This window comes from Phaenicophaeus curvirostris, chromosome 9, assembly GCF_032191515.1.
Source record: "Phaenicophaeus curvirostris isolate KB17595 chromosome 9, BPBGC_Pcur_1.0, whole genome shotgun sequence".
In the NCBI taxonomy this organism is placed as follows: Eukaryota; Metazoa; Chordata; class Aves; order Cuculiformes; family Cuculidae; genus Phaenicophaeus; species Phaenicophaeus curvirostris.
The window spans coordinates 8,754,164-8,776,532 of record NC_091400.1 but is presented as its reverse complement, the minus strand read 5'-3'; the positions used below and the strand labels follow the sequence as shown (position 1 = coordinate 8,776,532).

At 36.4% G+C, this 22,369-nt stretch overlaps 1 protein-coding gene across 4 annotated transcripts in view; it reads right to left on the bottom strand.

Annotated features, from left to right (window-relative positions):
- Window positions 1-22,369, bottom strand: part of ATRNL1 (attractin like 1) — a 491,214-nt gene that overhangs the window by 289,773 nt on the left and 179,072 nt on the right. For all 4 annotated transcript variants that reach the window (XM_069863707.1, XM_069863708.1, XM_069863710.1 and 1 more), the window contains exons 22-23: window positions 1,331-1,425; window positions 302-380 (exon numbers count right to left, since the gene is read on the bottom strand). In XM_069863707.1, coding sequence (XP_069719808.1) covers window positions 302-380; window positions 1,331-1,425 — 174 coding nt within the window. The remainder of the gene's footprint in view (window positions 1-301; window positions 381-1,330; window positions 1,426-22,369) is intronic.

The window sequence follows — 22,369 nt, the reverse complement described above, 5'->3', positions numbered from 1 at the left end:
ACAGCGTTTCATAACACTGTCATTTTAAAAATTTAAATAGACTACAAGCTTTTCCCACCACAGTAATTTTAATTGAATAGGAGAGAAAGTTAACATATTAATGAAGCTTTGTTCAGATTGCAAATTATTATCTGAGGTTTAAATAATATAATTAATAATGGCATAATGTGAATGGCAAAAGAACAGACTTGGTACAGTTTTATCATCAAAATTAGTAACAAAGACACAATCAGGTTAAAATAGCTTAAAGGATCATGAAATCATATGGGAAAATGTCATCATACTAAAATTTCACCCTCACCTGTAGAGCCAACAGACCATGTAATATTGAGGTTGAAGTTGTTTGATGCAATAATTGATATATCCAAATTTTTATTTGACTGGATAAAAAAAAATAGGTTGAAGTTAGCAACATGTATCAGAATGCACTAAATATAGCTCTCTTGCATATAAGTGAATGTAGTCTTTTCATCATCTTCCATTTTTCATTTTCAGCACAAATAGAAACGGTAATAAGTCAGAGCCAAAGGTAATCCTCTCTTTCCCTTCAGTAAGAACATGGTACAAGCAAGCGTATAACTACACCAGTTATCTTTTCAGATTGTTATAAAAATAATGAAATCATTTTCTTTATAAAATTAAAGAAAAAATACATAGCACATGGCTATATTTTAATTACCATTCAAAAAATAATTTTCTCATGTGCTACTAAGAATTTCTTAACTGAAAGTTATACTCCTTGAATTCATCACAGGAAGATACTAGAACTTGTTATCCATGGGAACAGCAATAAAATAAACCAGCAGATAATATTTTGGAGTATGAGTTGAACTGAAGTACATCTACCAGTTAGTAAAGTCTCCGCTCCTCAAATCCTGTGTTCAGTTCTGGGCCTTCACAAGAAGAAGCATGCTGAGGCTCTGGAACGAGTCCAGAGAAGAGCAACAAAGCTGGGGAAGGGGCAGGAGAACAAGTCTTATGAGGAGCGGCTGAGGGAACTAGGGATGAAGCAACTGGAGAAGAGGAGGCTGCCTACAACTACCTGAAAGGAGTCTGCAGAGAGGTGGGTGCTGGTCTCTTCTGCCAAGTGACAGGTGATACGACAAGGGGGAATGGCCTCAAGCTGCTCAACCTGGTGAATCTATGATTCTATGATTTTCCAGTTTCCAAAAAGATTTGAACTATCTCACTATTCCAGAAAATACCCAGTGAAATTGATTCCAATGAAATCCTTACAGGCATTTGGCAAACATTTAATCATGGACAAATGTAATGGAAAACTTAACCAGGACTCTCCAAACCTTGTCTAAAGTTAACAGCATTTTCTTACCTGTTCTGGATTTGCTATAAAGTTTATGGCAGTGTGATGGCGATCATCTTCTTGTAATAAGCTAAAGGTAAACTGGTAATCAATCAGAAGGCTGTCTGTGGACAAAACAGAACGTAAAAATAAAATAGATTCAAGGATATATCTTACTAATAAAATGCTTTGCAAACATCTAAAAATTACCCATTCACTTTCATTATAAAAAGCATGGAGTAATCTACAAGTCAGAAAAATTCACATACATTTCACTTTAAGTATTTGCACTGTAACATCTTGAAGCAACAAAAGAAAACAAAATGAAGTGAAGCAGTAACAAAAAAAATTTAAGAAAAATAACTAAATTAAGAAACAGTTTCTATCATGGAGTCAGATCAGCTATTATACATAACTTGAAATAATCATTCTTTCTTAAGTAATTATTCCAACATACAATATCAAGCATTGTTAATGTTATCAGTTCCCTAATTTTACTCTGAAATAATTATTCAAATATTCTGTTCAACATGTATTTAAATATTTTAGTTTTACAGTCATATGCTTTACTGTGTTATATAAATGGTTTACATAGCTACCTTACTGTAACACATTTGAGAATTAATAGGTATAACGTTTTGGAAGAAAAATTGCATCTACAGTACTATTATGTAGCACAAAGGCATGATACTATAGTCAATAAGATTTCTAAAAATAAAATGGGACAGTGGAATTTTTGAATAGAAATAGCAAGACCACCAAATACATCCTTTCTAAACTGCCAGAATTCTAAGAGATTTTGTGAGTGGCAAGTGATAAAAACTTCTCATACAAGAGAAACAAGTGGTAGTTTAGAACTGACTCAAAAAGATTACATTTCACTCCAAAGACCATTTGTTCTACACATTTTTTCTTTCTACCTATGAAAGGAATGGAGTCCACCAGGCAATTCCTATTCATGCCATCTCCATCATTGTACACTCAGCAGAGCCCTCACAGCCAGCTAAAGTTGGCATAGGTGCAGAAGGGAGAAAGGACCATCCTCAGATGACCCACACCATGCTTAACCCTTCCTTGAAGGAATATGACAAGTTGAAAGGCATTTTGAGCTATCCCATTGTGTTTCTGAAGGTGGAGGAATGACATTAACCCTTAGCTAGGTCATAGAATGAGCAATGATTGAAAAGGAACTTTTCTGCAGCAGGAAGGACCAGGGGTGGATTTGACACAGATTTCCACCAACTACATAACATAAGAAAAAGACCCAGTCAACAGGGATGACTGTTGCTGCAACTCATAGAAGATACCACATAGAATCTCAGCAGGCAATGTTCAGTGCAGTCAGAGAAGACTGGCGAGGAACTGGAATAGGCTGCCCAGAGAAGCAGTGGAGTCTCTGTCCCTGGAGGTGTTCAAAAAGCACAAAGACTGGGAACTTTGGGACATGATTTAGTAGGCACGATGGTGTTGGGCTGGTGGTTGGATCTTAGAGGTCTTTTCTAACCTTAATGATTCTATGGTTCTATGCTTCAATTGTCGAGCATCAGCAGAACCCTCGGAGATGTAAATTGTGCTAGAGACTAATAATCCTTGTGAAGCAGTCAGTTGTGAAACAGATGTGGATGGATCTTGAATATTCTGTTAGAGGGACAGGTATCTTCAGATACAACAGAATCATTTGATCATTACGGTTCTGCAGGGATCCAAAGATTCTGTTTTCCCCTCTGTCATAGGAAATACAGAGGTGACTAGTAAGTATACATGATACAGATTATTATTTTTTCCACATTAAAACATGGTTAGATGCAAGTCATCTTTGATGCTGCATCCCACTGAATAATTCTGAAGCCTTATTTTGATCCCTCTCTTGACGGTATTCTAGACTAGCCACCAACACCACACAAGCAGAGTGTTACAAATGAAAAATATGAGATCATAAAAACAAAATCAGTAAACACGAAGAGAGTGAGAGATTAAGTCAAAGCAGGAAAAAGCTGTGTCAGCCTTTTGTAGCACTCAATAGCTTGCTTACTGCTGACAATCACTTTTTCTGTAGCAACACATCATCTGAGAAAATATACTCTGTTGTATCCCATAGGAAGATTAACACAGAAGGAGGGGAAAAAAGCTCACTGGTCAATGAAGCACGAATACTGCCCACTGTGTTGTCTTATTAGTTAAAGAAAACGGGAGTTTTATTATTTATTTTTTTTAACACTGAGTGAGGAGAGAAAATTAGAAAATAAAGGAGTTATATGAAAGGAATTACCATGACTTCAGAAGCTGAAAAGTCTACTTTATTATTAGCCACCACAGTCCCACTAGTGATATGAGTAAGTTAGATACTTAGATAATGAGTTAGATAATGATATAAATGGTTGGACTTGATGATCCTGTGGGTCTTTTCCAATCTAGTGATTCTGTGATTTTGTGAAAGTATTTTATGGTGTTATCAATTAGTAATCACTCCATTAATAGTATTGAAGATAATTATATACCCCACACAGTAGCCAATATCTCTTCTGTAGTACTCAAAGCACCTTGAACAACACTGCTCATGTCATTCAAGAATAGCTCTGATAACTGACATGTGGAACTTGCCCTGGGATTCTTGAAATGTGCCAAAGGACCTTTAGCTTAAGCCAAGCCAGTCCTATGGGAAGAGAAGATATTCACTAGGCTATTACGAAAAAGAACTTTTCTTTACACTAACAAATTGTGAAGTTTTTATTCAGCAGAGACCTGCAGCAGAGAGGGACAAACCATTAAATCTCTATCTTGGCCACAGAGTGCACGCTGCAAAGCAGAAATACCTACCTCATCACAGGCAATTATATTTCAGGGAAGATACCTCCAATGAACACGACTTGAATGCAGCAGAAAGTACGGACTCATGCAGTTACATGATTCAACTGTGCAAATGAAGTCAGGTGCAAATGAAAGAGATGATGTTGAGCAAACATTCCTTCCCATCTTACTGAGGACCACAAAGGTATGCTGAAGTTCCACAGCTTGGAGGAAGGTTTATTTTCACCATGAGAATACTTCTGTTTGGCCAAATGTTGAGAAAGATTTGCCTGGACCTAATTTTCAATTGACCATCCTGAATCTCTGAAAGACTCTAAAGCTAGATTTTAGTATGATATAAATTGGTAGAACTAATTTGAGAGGAAATTCAAAGTGAGATCAGAAATTGAAAGGGATTGTAAAGTCTCTCCTCAACCTACTGCATCCTGCTGCTGTCTGTCTCACTTTCCTTCCTCCCTCTCTCCATCCGTTTACACTAATACTATAGGAGACTTCCCTCATATATTCAGCAGCTCTTGGGGAAAATAATACCTCTCTCTCCTCCAGAAAGCTTCACCTTCTACAGACTGCAGGAGGCAGAACGCTATCCTTCCCACTGCCAGCCCTGTCCTGATCATAAACCTAAACTATGATCTATGACAACACATCATAAGCGCACTTAAACAAACTAAGCTGTTACACAGTACGTCAGATTGTGTTTCCCATTCATCTTAGCCTGGATCTTAATACAAAATTTAAAGTAAAATTTAGTTGTAAGAGTACGAGCTGTTCTGAGCAGTTAAATGTATAAATAAACAAATGTATAATAACTAAATGCATAATAGCTAAATGCAGAAATAGCTATTTAAAGTACATTCAGTATATCCTGTTGATATATATTATTGTGTGTAGTTACAATCATGAATTTAGAGAAGCCTGAGCTTTTACTCCACATAATGTTGTTTCTGCTTTAAACCTTTAAAAAGCCACCGTAAGTATTTTTACCCTTTACATAAATACATGAGACTTTTCATAAGTGCTTCTATAAAGACACACACAAAACAGATTGCTTCAATTAGGAAAGAAATTGGGATCACATATAAACAGAAACTAAAGAATTCTCACTGCATTTATAGCGTAGCATAGGATGACAATGAAAGCAAAAGGATAACAAATGGTAAACATGATCGTCAAACTGCCACAACACCACCTGATAAAAGTAATATCACAATTTTCATCTGGCTGACCTATAGAAACAAGATTTTAAAACGTTTTCAAAATCTGCTGAACTCTGAAAACAAAATAGACACATTCAAACATCACTTTCAAAAGAGGTAGCACTCAAATTATTATCAATGGCCATTAACATCCAAAAATTTAATATACAAACTTATAGAATTATTTCAGGGAATTAGAGAAGAAAATGCTACCTCTTTAGAATTAGCGCTGATGCACTCTGGTCCATTTTGGCAAGTTTTCTGCAAGAATTTCAAAAGCTAGAATATGAATCCTACCATTTTCCAAATCATATTTCCTCAATCTAAACTTAATTCTCAACACATTTTAAATTCACAGAGTGTCAATTAGGTATAATTATTTCCCAAGGAGACTGGGTACTTAACCACCCTGAGCACTGCACAGACTCTTAACTGTGGAAAAAATGTTAATGACATTACAGGATGAGTGTTGCATTCTTTCATCTTTAAAGAAAGTTAACTGAAAAATAATTTACCTGAAACACACCATTTATTTAACAATTACTTGCTCTTCTACGTATCCCCAGTCTTTTGGAAATATGCAGAAGACAGTGTCATCTTAGTTTTCAATTGTAAAATTTTAATATCCAGCTTTTTTTTTTTTTATGGCATCAATATCCTCCACGTTTACATTTTCCCACTTAATACATTTGAAACAAATATATTTTTAAAAAATTGTTGTTCAGAGTTTCCCTGCACCGGTGGGCAGAGAAAAAGACAGAACCACTACCACATTACAACAGCAATAATTCCTTCCCACTTTGTGATGTTACATATGACTAAAATGTCTCCCATGCTGTTGGCTCTGACACAGCCCAGACCTTCATCTCAAATCTGATAGACAATACAGGTGACTCAAGTTGCAGACAGAGTAGATTCTATAATATATAGTATATTCTACTAGAGTAAAATCTATAAACTCCCTCAACTTTTATGTCTAAAGTTTCACAAGAACAGTTCTTGAAGATATTGGAATCTCCTACATAAACTCTGAGTGCACAATTCAGATCCTAATTCTACACACAACATTTGGAATCCACAAGCTGGGTCTTTCAGAGTTGAAGCTTCTCCAGGAGTCAGCCCAGGACATCCTAAACACAGCTACTACAGAGCTCAGCACAAACAGCAGCTGCCACATTCCCGTGGTGTGGCCTCCAGTGCTCCCATCAGGAAAACATCTTGTAGCTGTCTTATTCTTGATAGGATTAACCTAGGTCCTCCTATTTTGCCTAGCAGGGTGTGTGCCCCGTAACTTCCATGTAGGTAAGGGAGAAGCGGCAGAAGAATTCACACTACCGGGGAAAAGAGATTTAATTTGCACAAAGTGAGCAAGAGACTAGAGGAAGTCAAATGACCCAGGCACCCAAAATGCAGAGGGAAGTCCTTAAGCCTAATTTCTGTTCCCAGGCAAGTTGCTTCATTTTGTATCAAAAATCATTGAATGCAGCAGAAAAAGGATGTTGCAAGATAAGACCACAATACCATCCTGACACCATCAACGGTCAAATATAACAAGGACTTACGGTTATTGAGTCTTTTCACATCTCTATTTTGATTCTTTTAAAACCCTTGACTGCTTTCACAGTCAAAAGGAGTCATTAAAATCAATTCAAAATGTCAGTAACGAGCGCATGTGAGAACACAACAATAATTAGGCGAAGAAAGTCATTTAATTAAATGAAGAAAATAAATTTCAAAGCAATCGTTTAATCCTAGTACCGCTGTTAATTTTCAAGAAACCGTTCTCTCTCTTTAATGAAGACCCATGACTTTTAATATGGTTAATATCGCTTAGCATGGGAGTTTTATAGTCATATCCAACAAGGAACAGAGATATTCCCATACTCAAGTTTTCAAAATTAAAAGGAAACTTTGTGTATTCCAAAAATGCCAAATGTTCCCAAAAGAACAAAGACGATACAGAAATCTTGAGATATTTGAAACCGTACTTTAGTATTTCTGAATGCCACTCCAACTCTCTGAGAATATGTAATTACATTGGTAATTTTTTTTTAAATATTGCATATGTTTAGTGTAAATCAGTGATAAAGTTACAAAAAAAAAAAGTATTCCTCTTTTTCATACCTAAGACTGTAAAATGAACAACTACAATTGAGGGTGCGTGTGAGTTATTTTTGGGTGAGCGCTCACTTGGTGGGCAGCTATCCAACGCTTTGTTCTATGTTCAGTACTCGGCATTATGCCCATGTCTTGTTTACTACATACCACACAAACCATTTTCTAAGGACAGAATTAATTTCTAATGTGGTTTTCTGTAACATTCATCACTATCATTTTCTAAATTCTTCAGAAAAGTTAATGAATTTGTTGCAACTTTAATGTGAGATGAGCAGGCATTACCAGCTTCATTTTACAGGACAAGAAATGAAACAAAGAGACAAAGGACAGAAACATCCATTAATCATAAGTGGCCAATCTGAAATACCTAAAGCTTGATTCTTCACAGTATTTCAAATTATATAACAATACACAATCATTCTTATTTTGCAGCTCCTTCCATCATTGTAATTCCTCCCACTGTTACAACTAAACAGGGAAGTAAGATACATTCATCTTTCTATTACATGATCACCAATTCATCCCCCACAAACAAATTCATTAAGTGCATTGTAGAACGAAAGTTCCCCAGGCAAATAGTATGTAGCCATGTTATTAAAAATTGTACAATCATGACCTAATAAAAAAGTAAATAAAAAAAATGTGCCAGTAACTTTAATTCTTCCATCTTTCCTGCCACTCACTGACTCAGTAGCGTATTTCAGTAAAAGGGTTTTATTAGGTAATTTTAAGAATTAGGCTGGAGTAAATTCTAGAGAAGAACTTTACTTTTTAGCTGGTTTCTCCCTTTCCTCAATATTCCAGGAAAGCATCCTAGTTCACTACGCCTCTCAGCAGAGAGGGGAGAATGAACCTGAATTTGCAGAAAAGGTGTAAGAACATATATAACCGGACACATTCCAGTGGGTTTCTTAACTTTGGCCACGAGTCGTTCTCCCACAGCTCCTGCTGCATATTTTCCTAAGACACATTTCTAAAACTGAACAAGATTCTCATACATATACATAATTTCTGAGAAACAGGTCAAGAGGTCTAGTATTTTGGCTCCAAAGAAATAAATTTTAGTAGAAGTTCTACGCCAAAAGTACCGCACTATATGTCAGAAAGAGCATGCAAACAGACCCATTCCCAATACATCATAGTCTCATTCCTAACTACAACCTAATCACTGCACTTCATAAGAGCCAGGTGAGGATTAAATGATCTTTACCCCACCAACAACTAAAGCGGTTTTGTACAAGTTTTTTCTAGTAGCCAATAATAATAAGTAAATTATACTGAAAACAACGGTAAAGGACATCAAAAGAAGTCAGCAAGTGCTTACTCAAAGGGAATCCGTATGGCAAATTTGAAATGATGATGGATGGATAATCACTAAACCCGAAAGAATAGATGGCACATTACTAAGCATACTGGCCAGAAAACAGAAAATTAAAACGTTTAATAGCAAAGGATGGGTAACAAAAAGATGAAAAGCTTCTTCACTGACTGAATAAATGGCTGTCCTTAAATACAATCATGTACATATGATTAAAAACTTCTAAGACTACTGTTAAGAAATTATATTTCAACCAATCACTTCCACCAGTGACATTATTTCAATATCTTCATTAAACTAAAAAGCAAACAGACAGTTGTATGCCTGAATTGTCACATTTTCATCATAATTCAGTATTACTGAACTACAATAACTGATTCTGTGAATAGAAATCTCAAAGCATTACTGTTCTAATCTTACTTCTTGAAATTAGTTTAAAAGTTAGAGTAGAAACCTCCCTCATGATTGCAACATTAGACCCATCACAGTCAGTCTTCCCACATTTTTCTATTTAGGGAACTCTCTATTCATGCTGATTCTAAAATTCATACTCCCACCTCTTCATTGCACAAGCAGTTTGTCTCTCTCCTGCTCTTTCCTGCAATTGTTCTCTATTTCCAGTAAGAGTTTCTTTAGAACAGTCCTATTCATATTCTTCTCCATCAGCAAAAATGTTGCTTTTGAAACCATGTTCCATTATCAAGTGCTATAAATCATATTCATTTGTAACAAAAATAAATTCTGCTTGTATTACATCAATGTTAGGGGGTTACCACCAGACCTATTTTCAGACAGGATAATTATTTTGAACTTTCAGAGCAGCTGCTTGATTCATTCCTCTCTTATATGTATCTAACAGTCATCCACTGCCTCATTTTCATTGTTATATTGAAATATGTTGGTGTTCAACATTACTTCTCCATTATGACCAAACAAAAAGTAATTTACTGTGAAATCTTTACTATCAAGGAGCAAAACTTGCATTTCTGCTAAATGTAATGAGTGGGATGAGGTTCAAAATACTCAAAGACACTATTTATACTCCAAATACTCTACTTATATGACTCTTTTTGCATGTAAAGAGTAAGAGCACATGAAAATGAATTTCACAGAAGTTCAGAGTTTTTAAAATTCATTCAGCAGTAACAATTCATTGTTTGTTTTACTGTGCTTTAAAAAAAAAATGCACTAGGCTAAAAAAACCCACAAAAAGACACAGTGATTAGTGTCATAATCAAAAAAATCAGTTAACTAAATTTTATTTTAAACAGAAATCTTTTCTCCTATGAAATTTTCAGCTGTTATTTGGAAAGGTCTAATAAGTTGTCAATTTTGATTCTAAGGGAGGGCCAGATACGGGAAAAATCTGACTAGCGTTAAGCGTTTATTCTTTCTGAAGATGACACTTTCTTCTAAAACAGATACACAGAGAGGTTGGATGAGTAATCTTTGATTCTACTGATTACTGAAAGACCTATAATCAATTAAACTGTAAGTTTTAAAAACACAGTAAAGTGAAATGGATCTCACTGAAACTGTTATGGGAGTAAGTATGTAGTCATGTAAATGTTATGGCAAGCAAGGGAAGACTTGTTCCTGAAGATTTTAAACCATGGACCACGGCCAGGTCTCTTTTTTTTCATTAGTTATTCACTAAACACTTAAATGAAAACAGCAGCAACTGATAGGTTTCTGTGAACAGCCTCAACTCCTGTACAAGTTCCACACAGAGAGGTTGGAAACCAGTGAACTAGAGAACAGGAATGAAATATTAATGAAAGAAGAAACAATAAATAAAGGCGAATGCATCAATTGACAGTTATTTAAACACCTATTTTAGAAAAACTTCCTAGATCTCTCTGATGATAGAGCATTTCAAAGCTGATGGCACATGCATTATGATTAGACAAAAATAAAACTGTTATTACTTGATATTAAGGACTACTCTGTAAATGAACTTTTGTTTTGTCACAGTGGGTGTTCTTTGTAATATCTTAGTTCTTGTAATAATCTTGAAGTGTTAGAAAAGTGGGAGAAAAGTAAAACCAAAACGAAGTAAAAAACCGCTTTAAAATACTATGGCAGAAATTCAAATATATCTCTCCATTAAATTTTTTTCATAAAGATCAAGATACACCACCAGCTTTACAACACTCATATTAATTTTACTACTTTAACATGCAACACTGCAATACACAAGCATCAATACTCACTAACCTGATGCAAATTTAGTTCTTTAGATAAATACAGTCTATAGGAACTGACGAGAACTCAGATTTGCTTGCTCTACAACTGAAATGGCACATCTAAGAAACAACAACATGAAATTATTGCCTGAGTTCATCTGTTATTGCCAAAAAAGGATGTTTCTTGTCATATAGTTAATGAGAGCAGTCAAACTTTAATGTTATTTGAAGTCTTGCTTTTACAACGTTTAAATCCCTACAAATCATGGGTTCCTAGAACAGTTTGGGATGCAAGGAACCTTGGAGATAATCTAATAACAACCCCTTTGCCTTGGGCAGGGACACCTCCCACTGAATTAGGTTGCTCAAAGCCTCATCCAACCTGGCTTTGAACACCTCCAGTGAGGGGGCAGTGACAGCTTCTCTGGACATCCTGTGCCAGTGCCTCACCATCCTCACAGTAACTAGTTTCTTCCCAATATCTAATCCAGATCTTCCCTCTTTCAGCCTAAAACCATTCCCCCTTGTCCTATCACTCCGTGGCCTTGTAAAATGTCCCTCTTCAGCTTTCCTATAGCCTCCTTCACGTACTGGAAGGCCGCTAAAAGGTCTGCCCTGTTGGTCGTGTTTCTTTTGATGCAGGCCAGGATGTGGTTTGCTTCTGGGCTGCAAGTGCACAGTGCCATATCAGCTCACGTTTTGCTGCTCATCCACCAACACCCCTAAGTCCTCCTCACGGCTGCTCTCAATCCATTCTCCACACAGTTCGTAACTGTACTTGGCGTTGTCCCAACCCAGAGACAGGATCTTGTACTTCACCTTGCTAAAGTTCATGAAGTTCACACAGGCCCACCTCTCGGGCCTGTCAAGGTCCTTCTGGATAGCATCCCTTCCCCTCTAGCATGTCAACCGCACGACACAGCTTGTTGTTGTCAGCAAACTTGCTGAAGGTGCACTCAACCTCATCATCCACCATTTCTCCCACAAAGATATTAAACAGTGTTGGTTCTAACACAACCCCCTGAGGAACATCACTTGTCACTGGTCTCCACCTGGACATTGAGCTATTGACCACAACTCTTTTGAGTGCGACCATCCAGCCAATTCCTTATCTACCAAGCTGTCCACACATCAAATCCATGGCTCTCCAATTTAAAAACAAGGAAGTAATGCAGGACAGTGTACAATGCTTGGCACAACTCCAGGTAGATGACATCAGTTACTCTTCCCTTATCCACCAAGGCTGTTGCCCCATCATAAAAAGCCACTAAATTTGTCAGGCATGATATGCCCTTAGTGATGCTCTATTGCCTGTCACCAATTACCTCCTGATGTGCCGCAGCGCAGTATTCAGGAGGATCTGCCAGGCACAGAAGTGAGACTGTCTGGCTTCAGACTCCTTTTTTTTTTTTCTTTCCTTTTTAATATAAGGAAGTTTGTTTCCTTTTAGAAATAAAGAAATTTATTTTTATTTCTAAAATGGATCAATGTCCAGAAAATTACACTGGGCATGGTAAAAATATAAATACTATTTTATTTTTTTTATTCTTTTATATATGTATATGCTCATGTTTTCACATAAACTCAGATTTCTCAGAAGTCATGCACTCAGTAACTTCTATGTGGATTCTTAGCAGATTTTTTGTCCTCGTTCCCAAATACTTCATTACAGTTCTCAGCAATCAAAGAGGCAACCTCTGGTTGATCAGTCCTTACGAGGAGACAGTACACGCACTTTTGTAAATAGGCTGCAAGTATACACAGATAAGTAGGTGCTCCTGTAATATCTCAACATTTTCAAAACTCTCTTCCTTCCTTTTTCTCATTATTTAGTTGAACTTTGCTTAAGAAACCTTAAATCTACAGTCCAAATGTCAGATCTTACCCCATGCCCCTTGACTCCATGTGATTCATATAAAATAGACAATGTAAACTGAAGTTGAGATGTTTCAACTTTCCTGGTATTTTTTGCCGTTTCTCAAACAATTTTAATATGTTAGTTCTGAGACACAGAAATTCTTACAACAAATAAATCCAGAACACTTTCAGCAAAACTGCACTTCATACTGGACAAAAATGATGCATGTCGTATACCTCACTGTATGTCTCCTCTATTTTTAAGTCACAAATTGAAACACATACTTGTAAAGAATACTATTTACTAAATCACTGTACTTACACAATGGACAGTAAAACACCTTCGCATCACAACTTTGAAAAGTAACACAAACATCTTTTCATTTAAAACCGTCAGGTATATTTAAAATAAAATTTTAATATTGATTTACATAACAACATTCTCACCAATTTTTGCTTGTACTAAGAATTAAATGTTAATCCAGAAAAAGAAAAAAACAGTCATGTTATAGTCAATTTCCCAACATTCATAAATGACATTACATGTCTATAATATTGCCTAATCCTGCCTTCACAACCTTTAAAATACATAGGAGGAAATACTTCGACCCTAAGTAGTGGGTAAAGTACTGAGGGACCAAGTTGAGAAAAAATAAACCCAGACTCTTCTCCACTTCCTACAAGTTTAGTTTGTAGGGCTGGCTGTTAAGCACATAAAATAATAAACCAATTGTATAAACTAAGTGAATGGCAATAAGAGAGGAAGGAAAAACAAAGGCCAAAAGGCTGGCTTTGTCAATCCCAGAGCAGCCAACCACTCTTCAGGGAAATTTTATTCTTTGCCTGAGAGAGGGAACATTGGCCACCACAGCAGGCCTCACTAACTCCTTTCTGAAAGTGACTTGGAATGCTTGATTTCCACCTCAATCAGCTGCCAGAGATTAAAAGAAATATTCTATTTTCCTAGCACCATTTTTTCTATAAACCAAGAACTAGATACAGATTTATTTTCACTAATTCATGATATTTTCGGCCATGGAAAGAAAAGCACTGCTAACTGAAATGCATCTACAGAATAAAACTCTCATTTATTGAGGGTTTTTTATCAGGTGATTAGCTTAAAATAGCACAATTGTTAGATATCCCTAGTTTTTGATAGATACCAAACTTTTGGACACAGTTTTTCTAAGAAATGGATTATCAAACAAAAAGGAACAGTAAGCGGTAGTGAATATTAACAGCCTGTTTGTTCTCAGTATTCAAAAACCACTAATTTTTCATATAATCTATACTGGAATTTCACAGATCATACATTGCAGTAGGCAATCCTTGACAATGAACATACTTGCATGATGTAGTTCTACATCATCTTCCCTAGATGAGTCAGTTTTGCACTTTCCACCATTTAGTCTCCTGTTCACTCTAATAATGACCTCTCTTCATCTTCTCTTTCGTTAATTATTCCTAGAGCCATAAAAGGCTCCAACACTTTAAAATCTCTCAAGCTACATTTTGACGAACCAAACTGGTACCTCTTTCTACTAAACAGGAGTAGAAATCTGAAGTTCTCATTTAATTGACAAGATTTCTGCCCTTTTGAGGCTTTTCTGCCCACGTTTTGCATAGCTTGTCATTTTTCCTGGCCATGGCACTTCCTTAAGGGGTAACGCAGTAAAACATATTTATTTACTTATGGCATAAAAAGACAAATCAAATACATATATATTACTTCCCTACTGCTGTATCCTCATAGTCCTTGACAGATACATTCTTCAACTTTCCCTTAATGTCTTGTTTGCTATTGAATCTATTTTGCTAATGTATACTGCTCTTTTTTGATCTCACAGTTTGCTCTTCCATTTTATGTCAGCATTACCCTTTATAACAAGGGACCAGCAAATTACACTTTGCTGTCAATGGGTTATATTTCTGGAACACATTTTAAAAAAAATATTCACAATTCAAGCTAAGAAAAAGCAATAATAAATTAATATCAAGGACTCATAGGCTACTTTACATTATGCTGAAATTGAGCTGAGTTAGCTGCTCTGAAGGTTGAACTTGACAATGTCCACATTTAAACTAATAGAAGATTTCTTGAAGTTTATGTAATCCAAGGTTGTGTCATCATCTTGAGACGGAAATGGCTCTCAATTTATTTAAATTCTACAGAGTCCTTCACTCAAATATTCTGCAAAGTCTTCACAACACTAATTCTAACGATGAAAACATTACTGACTGGTCTCTCAACTTTGAGAAATATACGTGCTAAGATGAGATGGCTCAGGAGCCAAGACACATGAATAACATACATTATGACACCTAGACAGCTGCATTAGGTGTTCAGCCTGTAAGAATGGAAGAGACTACCCTATCCTTAAGTGCATCATACTTGCCAGTGGAGAAAAGTACCCCAGATGACGTGGAATAATATGCTAGTTTGTCCAATAAATCCCAGTCAAAGGAACCAACACAAATTCTCTCTCTTGAGCCATAAGCCACTTGCTTATTAAAGTCAGAGGTTCAGTTCTTTTTTTATTCCAAGTGGCTCAAGATTTCGCTACAGATCTTTCCTTGAAGTCCCACTGATCAAGAATTCGCTCTTTTCTCTGGGAAGCCAGTAGGGGAAGCAATGCAACTGTAAAACCACCACAAAGGGTTTCTCTTCATTGTCAGAAGGTAAAGGGACACTGATGAATCCTTTCCTAGCCCATGTGCTTCTTACGACTCCAGTGCTGGGGAGCTGTAAGGCCTCGCAGGTGTTTAAGGAGTGACAGCACTTGCTTTTGTGGACACATTAGGGAAACAAACATGTACACAGCAAGGATTCAAAAAGTACTCATTCTGGTGTACCTCAGCTTAATATACCAACAAAATAAAACATTGCATATGACTAAATACTTGCATTGTTTTGCTTCTCATTTAAAAAACTGTTTCACACATGGGCTACAGTCCCCTACAAGGCGAAGTATTTCTTCTGAATGAGTTCTCTAAGCCATCGAGTATCTCTCACTTTTGCCTCGTCAATCTTTACAAACATTACAGTTCTATTAATTAGCATAATTTATATTGTTTTATATTTTATACTAATAGGTATTTTACTGTAATACTACCTATTCTATTTTCATGATAAATAATATGAAAAATAGTTAGGGGACCTGGGGAACGGTCCATCAGGTGATAAAGACCTCTAATTCAGACTTTTATTTGCATGCATTATAAAGTTCATCTATTATTTTCTTCTCCTTCGGAGTTAGAAAGTTAGTTTGCCTAGAGTACTGGCCATGTTATTTTAACTTAGGGTGGTATATCTAAATAAATAGTCACTAGAATTACTTTATTGTGGCAAAAATTATTAAATAGTATCTGCAAGGGGGTGTTGGTCAGTAAATTCACTGATACATCAGCAAAAGCTATCAGAGTAAGCAAATAAACCTCATTTCAAAAATAAAGTGTGTGTTGTTAAACAGAGAAAATCCCCAAATAATAATAATAATAATAATAATAATAATAATGGAAATACATACATGGAAAGATTCTGCAATTCACAGTAAAGCATGAAAATGATTGGTAGCAAAACTGTTCCTTTAGCCTTCCCAAAAAAGCTGCAAGCCAACCAGCCATTTGGCAAATGAGCACACAGAACCTGGGGTGAGATCATGATACTTTATTAGGAGTTTCAGTTTCCTGGTGTGGTTATTGGTCTAAATCTGGAAGCTGACAGTTTGGGATGCATGGTTGTTTTAGATCAGGGCAAAGACTCCATTTGTCTGTTGCTCTATATGTGTTCTGTGTTGGCAGGTTCATTGAGGCTGATCTTTTCTCAAACCATCCTAGAACTGTCTAATTTAAACTATCGTCTGTTCCACTAGACTAAGAAGATTTCATTTTAAATAGAATTTATTTGTATAAGCCCATATATTCAAATTACAATGTGAGTCATTGCTGTTACTGTATATATAAATAATAAAAATTGTTTCGGTCTGTATCAAAGTCAATCAGTGTTAGATGTAATTGGTGGAACTCATTATTTTAAGTCAAGCATGACAGTTTTACAATTACAATATGTATTTAGTTTAAATTAATGCTGTCCCTAAAGGAAACATGAATTCTACAAATCAGTAGCAAAGCATCTAACTGCCAGTATACAGCTCACAACTCATCAAAAACAAACACATTTTCAATAGCTAAAATTTATTTATGCCCTTTACATTTCAACATAAGTTTTAAATATCTCTAAAATCTCTGTTAAGGTTTATTAAAAGTGCTACTTGCTATTAATCTTCTAAAATACTCTCCTTGGAATGTTCTTGAGTTTAATTTCTCTCTATGTATAACAAGTCTGCCACCTAGTGCTTTATGGGCACCTCTAGTGTAAGCTTTATTTGACATATTTTATTTTTTAATAAAAGATGTCATGCTTTAAGTCCATGAATGAACATACATGCATGTTTCCCTACACAAAGGATACTTAAAATCCACATTGTATTTTCTTGCTGACAGGTTGCATACAGCTGTTAGACCATGCATGTATTTCTTGACTGGCATACAATCATCATAACTGTGCTCTTTTGCTGTGAGATCTGATTGGTGCAAGTGGAAAAGGTAAAATCTGTAATTTATTTTATTAAAAAGATAAGGCAAAAAAAAGGTATGACATCAGTATAGTATGAAAATGTAAGGGAAGCCAATATTCCTTTGGCCCAGTGCAGCTCCACACAAGGTCTCTTATTCAGTGAGGAGTGGCCTCATGGTGTGGTAACCCCAACGCTGCAGAACACCTTGGAATGGGCTCTGGACTAAATCTCACTGATTTTACCAGCTTGGGATCCAGCAGTAACAACTTTTAGGAAGGGGCAAAAGAGAAGTGGCAGATGGAAAACAAAAGCTGAGGAGCAATGAGGAAAAAGAAGCATAAACAGCTTACATTCAGAAGAAAAGTTTCAAGTAGCAGGGCTGGAGTAGCTCAAGAACTAATTCATGGTAGAACTCAGTGTGCCACCCTCAAACTGAGGGCAATTGGATCAAGTTGTCATTCTAGATCCAGCACCCATCAGCTCGTAGAACAATTCGCTTTACAAAGGTTGCTTTTATCTGGTTACGTCCACCCTCCAGTAAAGGCGATGACCTAGATTTCTGCCACATGACTGCCAGCAAGTCAGACCACAAGAGAAATTTTGGCACAGTATTTTGTGAGATTTCTTGGAACTGTTTTTAATTCCCACTTTTTTTATGAATTTATAACATGCTGTAATATATGTAACAGCTACTGAAAACAGCACTTTCATTACTTTACCCTCTTTGAAGTCCTGTTGTGTCAGCAGTCATGGGGCTAATGAAGCTACAGGACTGGGCTAGAATATTTGTGAGGTTCCACAGCCAGAAGCAAAATTCCCTTCTCTCTCCCCAGCTCAGCACAGACACCAGGTATTATCTTCAGTTTTCACTGAACATACCTTTCGTGCTTCCTCACCAATGTAGGACATGAAAGTATCATTCTTTATCTTTGTGAATTGCTGACATACTGAGAGAACTCCTTATTGCTATCCTTTCAACATGTACACCAAGGAAACCAGCAACACTGTTAATGATCTTATAGCTCTGAGTTTAGAATGGCATGGTAAAGCCATAAAACAATTATTCAGGTAACTCCCCAAAATGTTTTGCAAAATATTTAGTAGTTTACATACAATTGCTTTTTTTTCCCCCTGCTGTGTACTGTAAGTAGGAAAAAAAAGCTAATAAAATGTATCCAAAAGCAACTTAAAAAAACCCAGTTAATATTATTTTCCTACTAGACATCTTTTTAGTGATAAACATCTGAGAACTCAGTGATGTTTTCTCTGGCTTTGCATTTCCTCCTTCCATGTCCACAAAGAAAAGAAAAGTTCAGCAGTGACAGTGCTCTGTAGTTCATCTGACCTTTAAGGCTCCTTCATCCCAGGAGACTTGAAATAGTGGCTGATGAGTCTGTGAAGCCATACACAACTAATATTTCATAAAACACTGAAATAAGAGAAAGATTAGAAGATCACAGAATCATTTAGGTTGCAAAAGACCTTTAAGATCACCAAGTCCAACTGTAAACCTCACACTGCCAAGTCCACCACTAAACCATGCCCCTAAGATCTGTGGAAGGAAACACAACGAAGCTAAGGTAATAGTCAAAATAAAATTTGCACGTTATTTCAGGTTCTTTTATGTACAGATATTCATGCTTCCTCTTTTAAAGGCTGTAAATCCAACAACTATCTCCATAAAAGGCATAAATGTGGAATAAATGATCAATACATAGGTTTTAATTCTACGAGAAGCCATGATTCATTAAGCCCCATGCCATTTTAATTCTCTTTTTTAAGTGACCCACCCCTCCTGACCTCTGTTCATTCCTGGTTTCTCTAATCCGTCTCAAAGGCCATTTTCTAATCTCTAACAAACCTAAAAGTGGGTCTGCTGTGCAGCACAGTAAACTCCATAGCTTTCGTCTTCTGAATGCAAAAGGCAAGCTTCTGCTTCTTCTTGAGTTCACACATAGTCACCAATCCACAAAACTGTCTGTCCACCCAAAGATAAGCACTAGATTAATCAAAACTGTTAATTTATTGTAATTTCATTGCATTGCAACTACATTCTTACTGTGCATTGCCAAGAAAATCTTAATCTTCACAAATGTATAAAAGTTTCACTCTCTAAAGTGAGCTGCCTATTCTAAAAGAGCAACCTATCTGCAGAGCCAAATGGAGAAGCTACTTGTTCTCTTCATGGTTGATGGTAGCACCCGGAAATAACAAAAAATGCTTCTAAACATGATTTTAAAGTGTAAAAAGGAATAGGCAACTAAGGTATGCAAATGCATGTACATTTTTTCAACATTTTCTTAGCTGGCTACTAGACTGGTACTAGCTAGGTGGGACAGGCAACTCGAGTGCTCAACTCATCTGGAAATTCTAACTATGCAGGCAAGCAATACAATTTACCATTCACAATACTGATTTGCTGTAAGCTTTTATGCTCTGCACGCAGTGGTATCTTCTGTATTTTGTGTTTCAAATGTGGTATCGGAACTGTGACAGTCAAAGTAACGTACATAAACCAGATATTTTGGAAAGTTTTTGACCTTAGAAATACAAATATCTAAAAGAGGTTTATGAAGCAGAGTATCACATCTTTTCAAAACAAGTGATTGTTGGCATGCCTGTAAACCACTGTCTGTATAGTAACAAATCATGAAATGTAAATTTAAACTCTCATCTTCTCTAGAACACTGATTTAACTATTTATCTATTTACCATTTAAAGCTCTGTGGCTGTTTATAACCCAGGTCAAAATCACATTAGTGGCATTTGTCCCATTGATTCCTCCCAATCAGTCTAAAACCATCTGGTTTTGCTGTATGTTGCTTTGCACCCAGAAGCAGTGATTCCAACACCAATGCCTTTTTAATGCCGACATGCAAAGAACTAATCCAGCAATTTGGATGCATACTTTGCCATCTTGGTGTCAGTGTTATACATCATGCTGTCTGAGATATCAAAGAACAATAACAACATCAAATACTAATGCACCATGAAAAAAATGTTATATTTATGGTTTGTGTACACGCATAAGTCAGCTGCACAACCATCTCTGGCCTCCAATCAGAATTCATTTATATGGATTGAATTGGCTTCTGATCATTCACAGAAAGGCTGGCTTCTAACAGAAAGGCCTAGGGGTACAGAGCCTCCCTACCAGAAACAGAGACACAATCCAGAAGCACATTTGTACTCAACCTACAAGAATACTTACATGCAGAAACAAAACTGTGGCTTTTAAATTCAGGAAGCTTTTTTGTGTACTCATAATTCTTATGTGTATGAAATATTTGATAAGATTTCCTCTGATATTCCTAAACAGTGGTGTATCAGTAACTTTTGGCTCAAGAAATCCTCCCTCTTACAAAGTTTCTGAAATGCAAATTGTTGTATGCAAAGAGAGAAATATCACTATGTTTGTCCATTTACTATACTCTTCCCCTAGCATTCATATTCAGCCACTACCAACAACAGGGTACTCAAATGGATAGCCCATCGTGCAGCTGCTCATGCTTTCTTATACATCCAATATTTTTCTAATTTTTGTACCAGTGAGGCTCGTTCTCATTCTCTTTCTCTCTGAGAAGTTTGTTTGTGCTTTTTCAATCATGCAGTGAAGTCATGAAGAATGGAATGAAAATGATTTTAATAGAAGCAGTGGGCGACAATTTTCACACAATCTGGGTAATACAATATTGCGTGCCCTGTCTATCAGGCATCTCCTACTCCACTTTTAGTAAATTTTGATAATTTAAAGTAGAGCTCACGTCCACTGCTGTTGTGCTTTGAAATGCCATATTAGAATGAAATCTGATGTTTAACAAACTGTTCCTGTTATCTCTGGGATTTGATGGCTTTGTTGCTATCTGTGCTTATCCTTTTGGCACAGTACCTGTATTTACATTAAGTCCCTACTTTCAGCATGCTACTTCGTATATAAATCTCGATCCCTTTGATCATGCTAGACCTTCCTGTAAAGTTCCTGCTTACACTTGTGCTCAGATCACTTCTGCATCACAAGATCCATGTACAGCATTTATATTCTGGTTATTTTCCTACCTCACTATGAAAGCGAGTTGGACTCAATGGTACTTGTGGGTCCCTGAAAATTCAGGACATCTATGATCCAATGAAAGGAAACATTTAAATAAGGAAGAAAGTAAAATGAACTGTGCTATCCCACTGGCTAACCCTATTTAGAGTCTATTTACAATCTTAAACAACCTATTGATGTTAACACCAGAACCTACACCAGCAGCAGTCTGTTCCCCTTTCCTAGGCTTGACTTAGCAATGACAGTCAAGAGGGAAGAGAGGACTAGGCAAGAACTAGGTAAGCTGGGCGGAGTGCTGAAAGAAACAAAAAAAGCTGAAGTTTTATAGGGCAGAGGGTATTCACAATATCACAAGTCGCAGAAAGCTCCTCTAAGGTAACAAGTGTTCTCAATCCACATTCTGCTGTTAAAGAGAACATGAGGTCATCCAAAATTGTCCAAAAGTTAGCCATACATTGAGAATAGAATCCTAAGGTTTTCGCTTAGATAAATATTCCAATTTAGGGCAGTATTAGAACAAATGAAAAAAGATAAAATGTGAAAAATTAAAACTGGTCATTTGAAAGATGGCGAAACTCAAGGGTATGACTAAATCTTTCCTCAAGAAGATCCCAACCTTGCAGCAAATTAGTAGTTGAATTCCTCCTTTCCTACCATTCACTGATATCGATTTTAAGGGGTAGAAACAAATGTGTCTATAATTTTTATCTCACATAAGCATGTCTATATACAGTCTGGTTTTCCTCAATATTTTCCTCCCTCCTGAGCAATTACTGTTCTGGTGCTGCAAAAATAAGAATATTCTTCACATCAGGGAGTAGTAAAGCAGCAATATAAGTGTCTAAAGAGAATGCTTCTTACAAAGTAGTGAAATAAGCACAGGAAAGTACCATCCAAATGCCCATTTTGCACAGAAGTGAAACAATTTCTTATATAAATTACGGCTTGTGATAAAGTC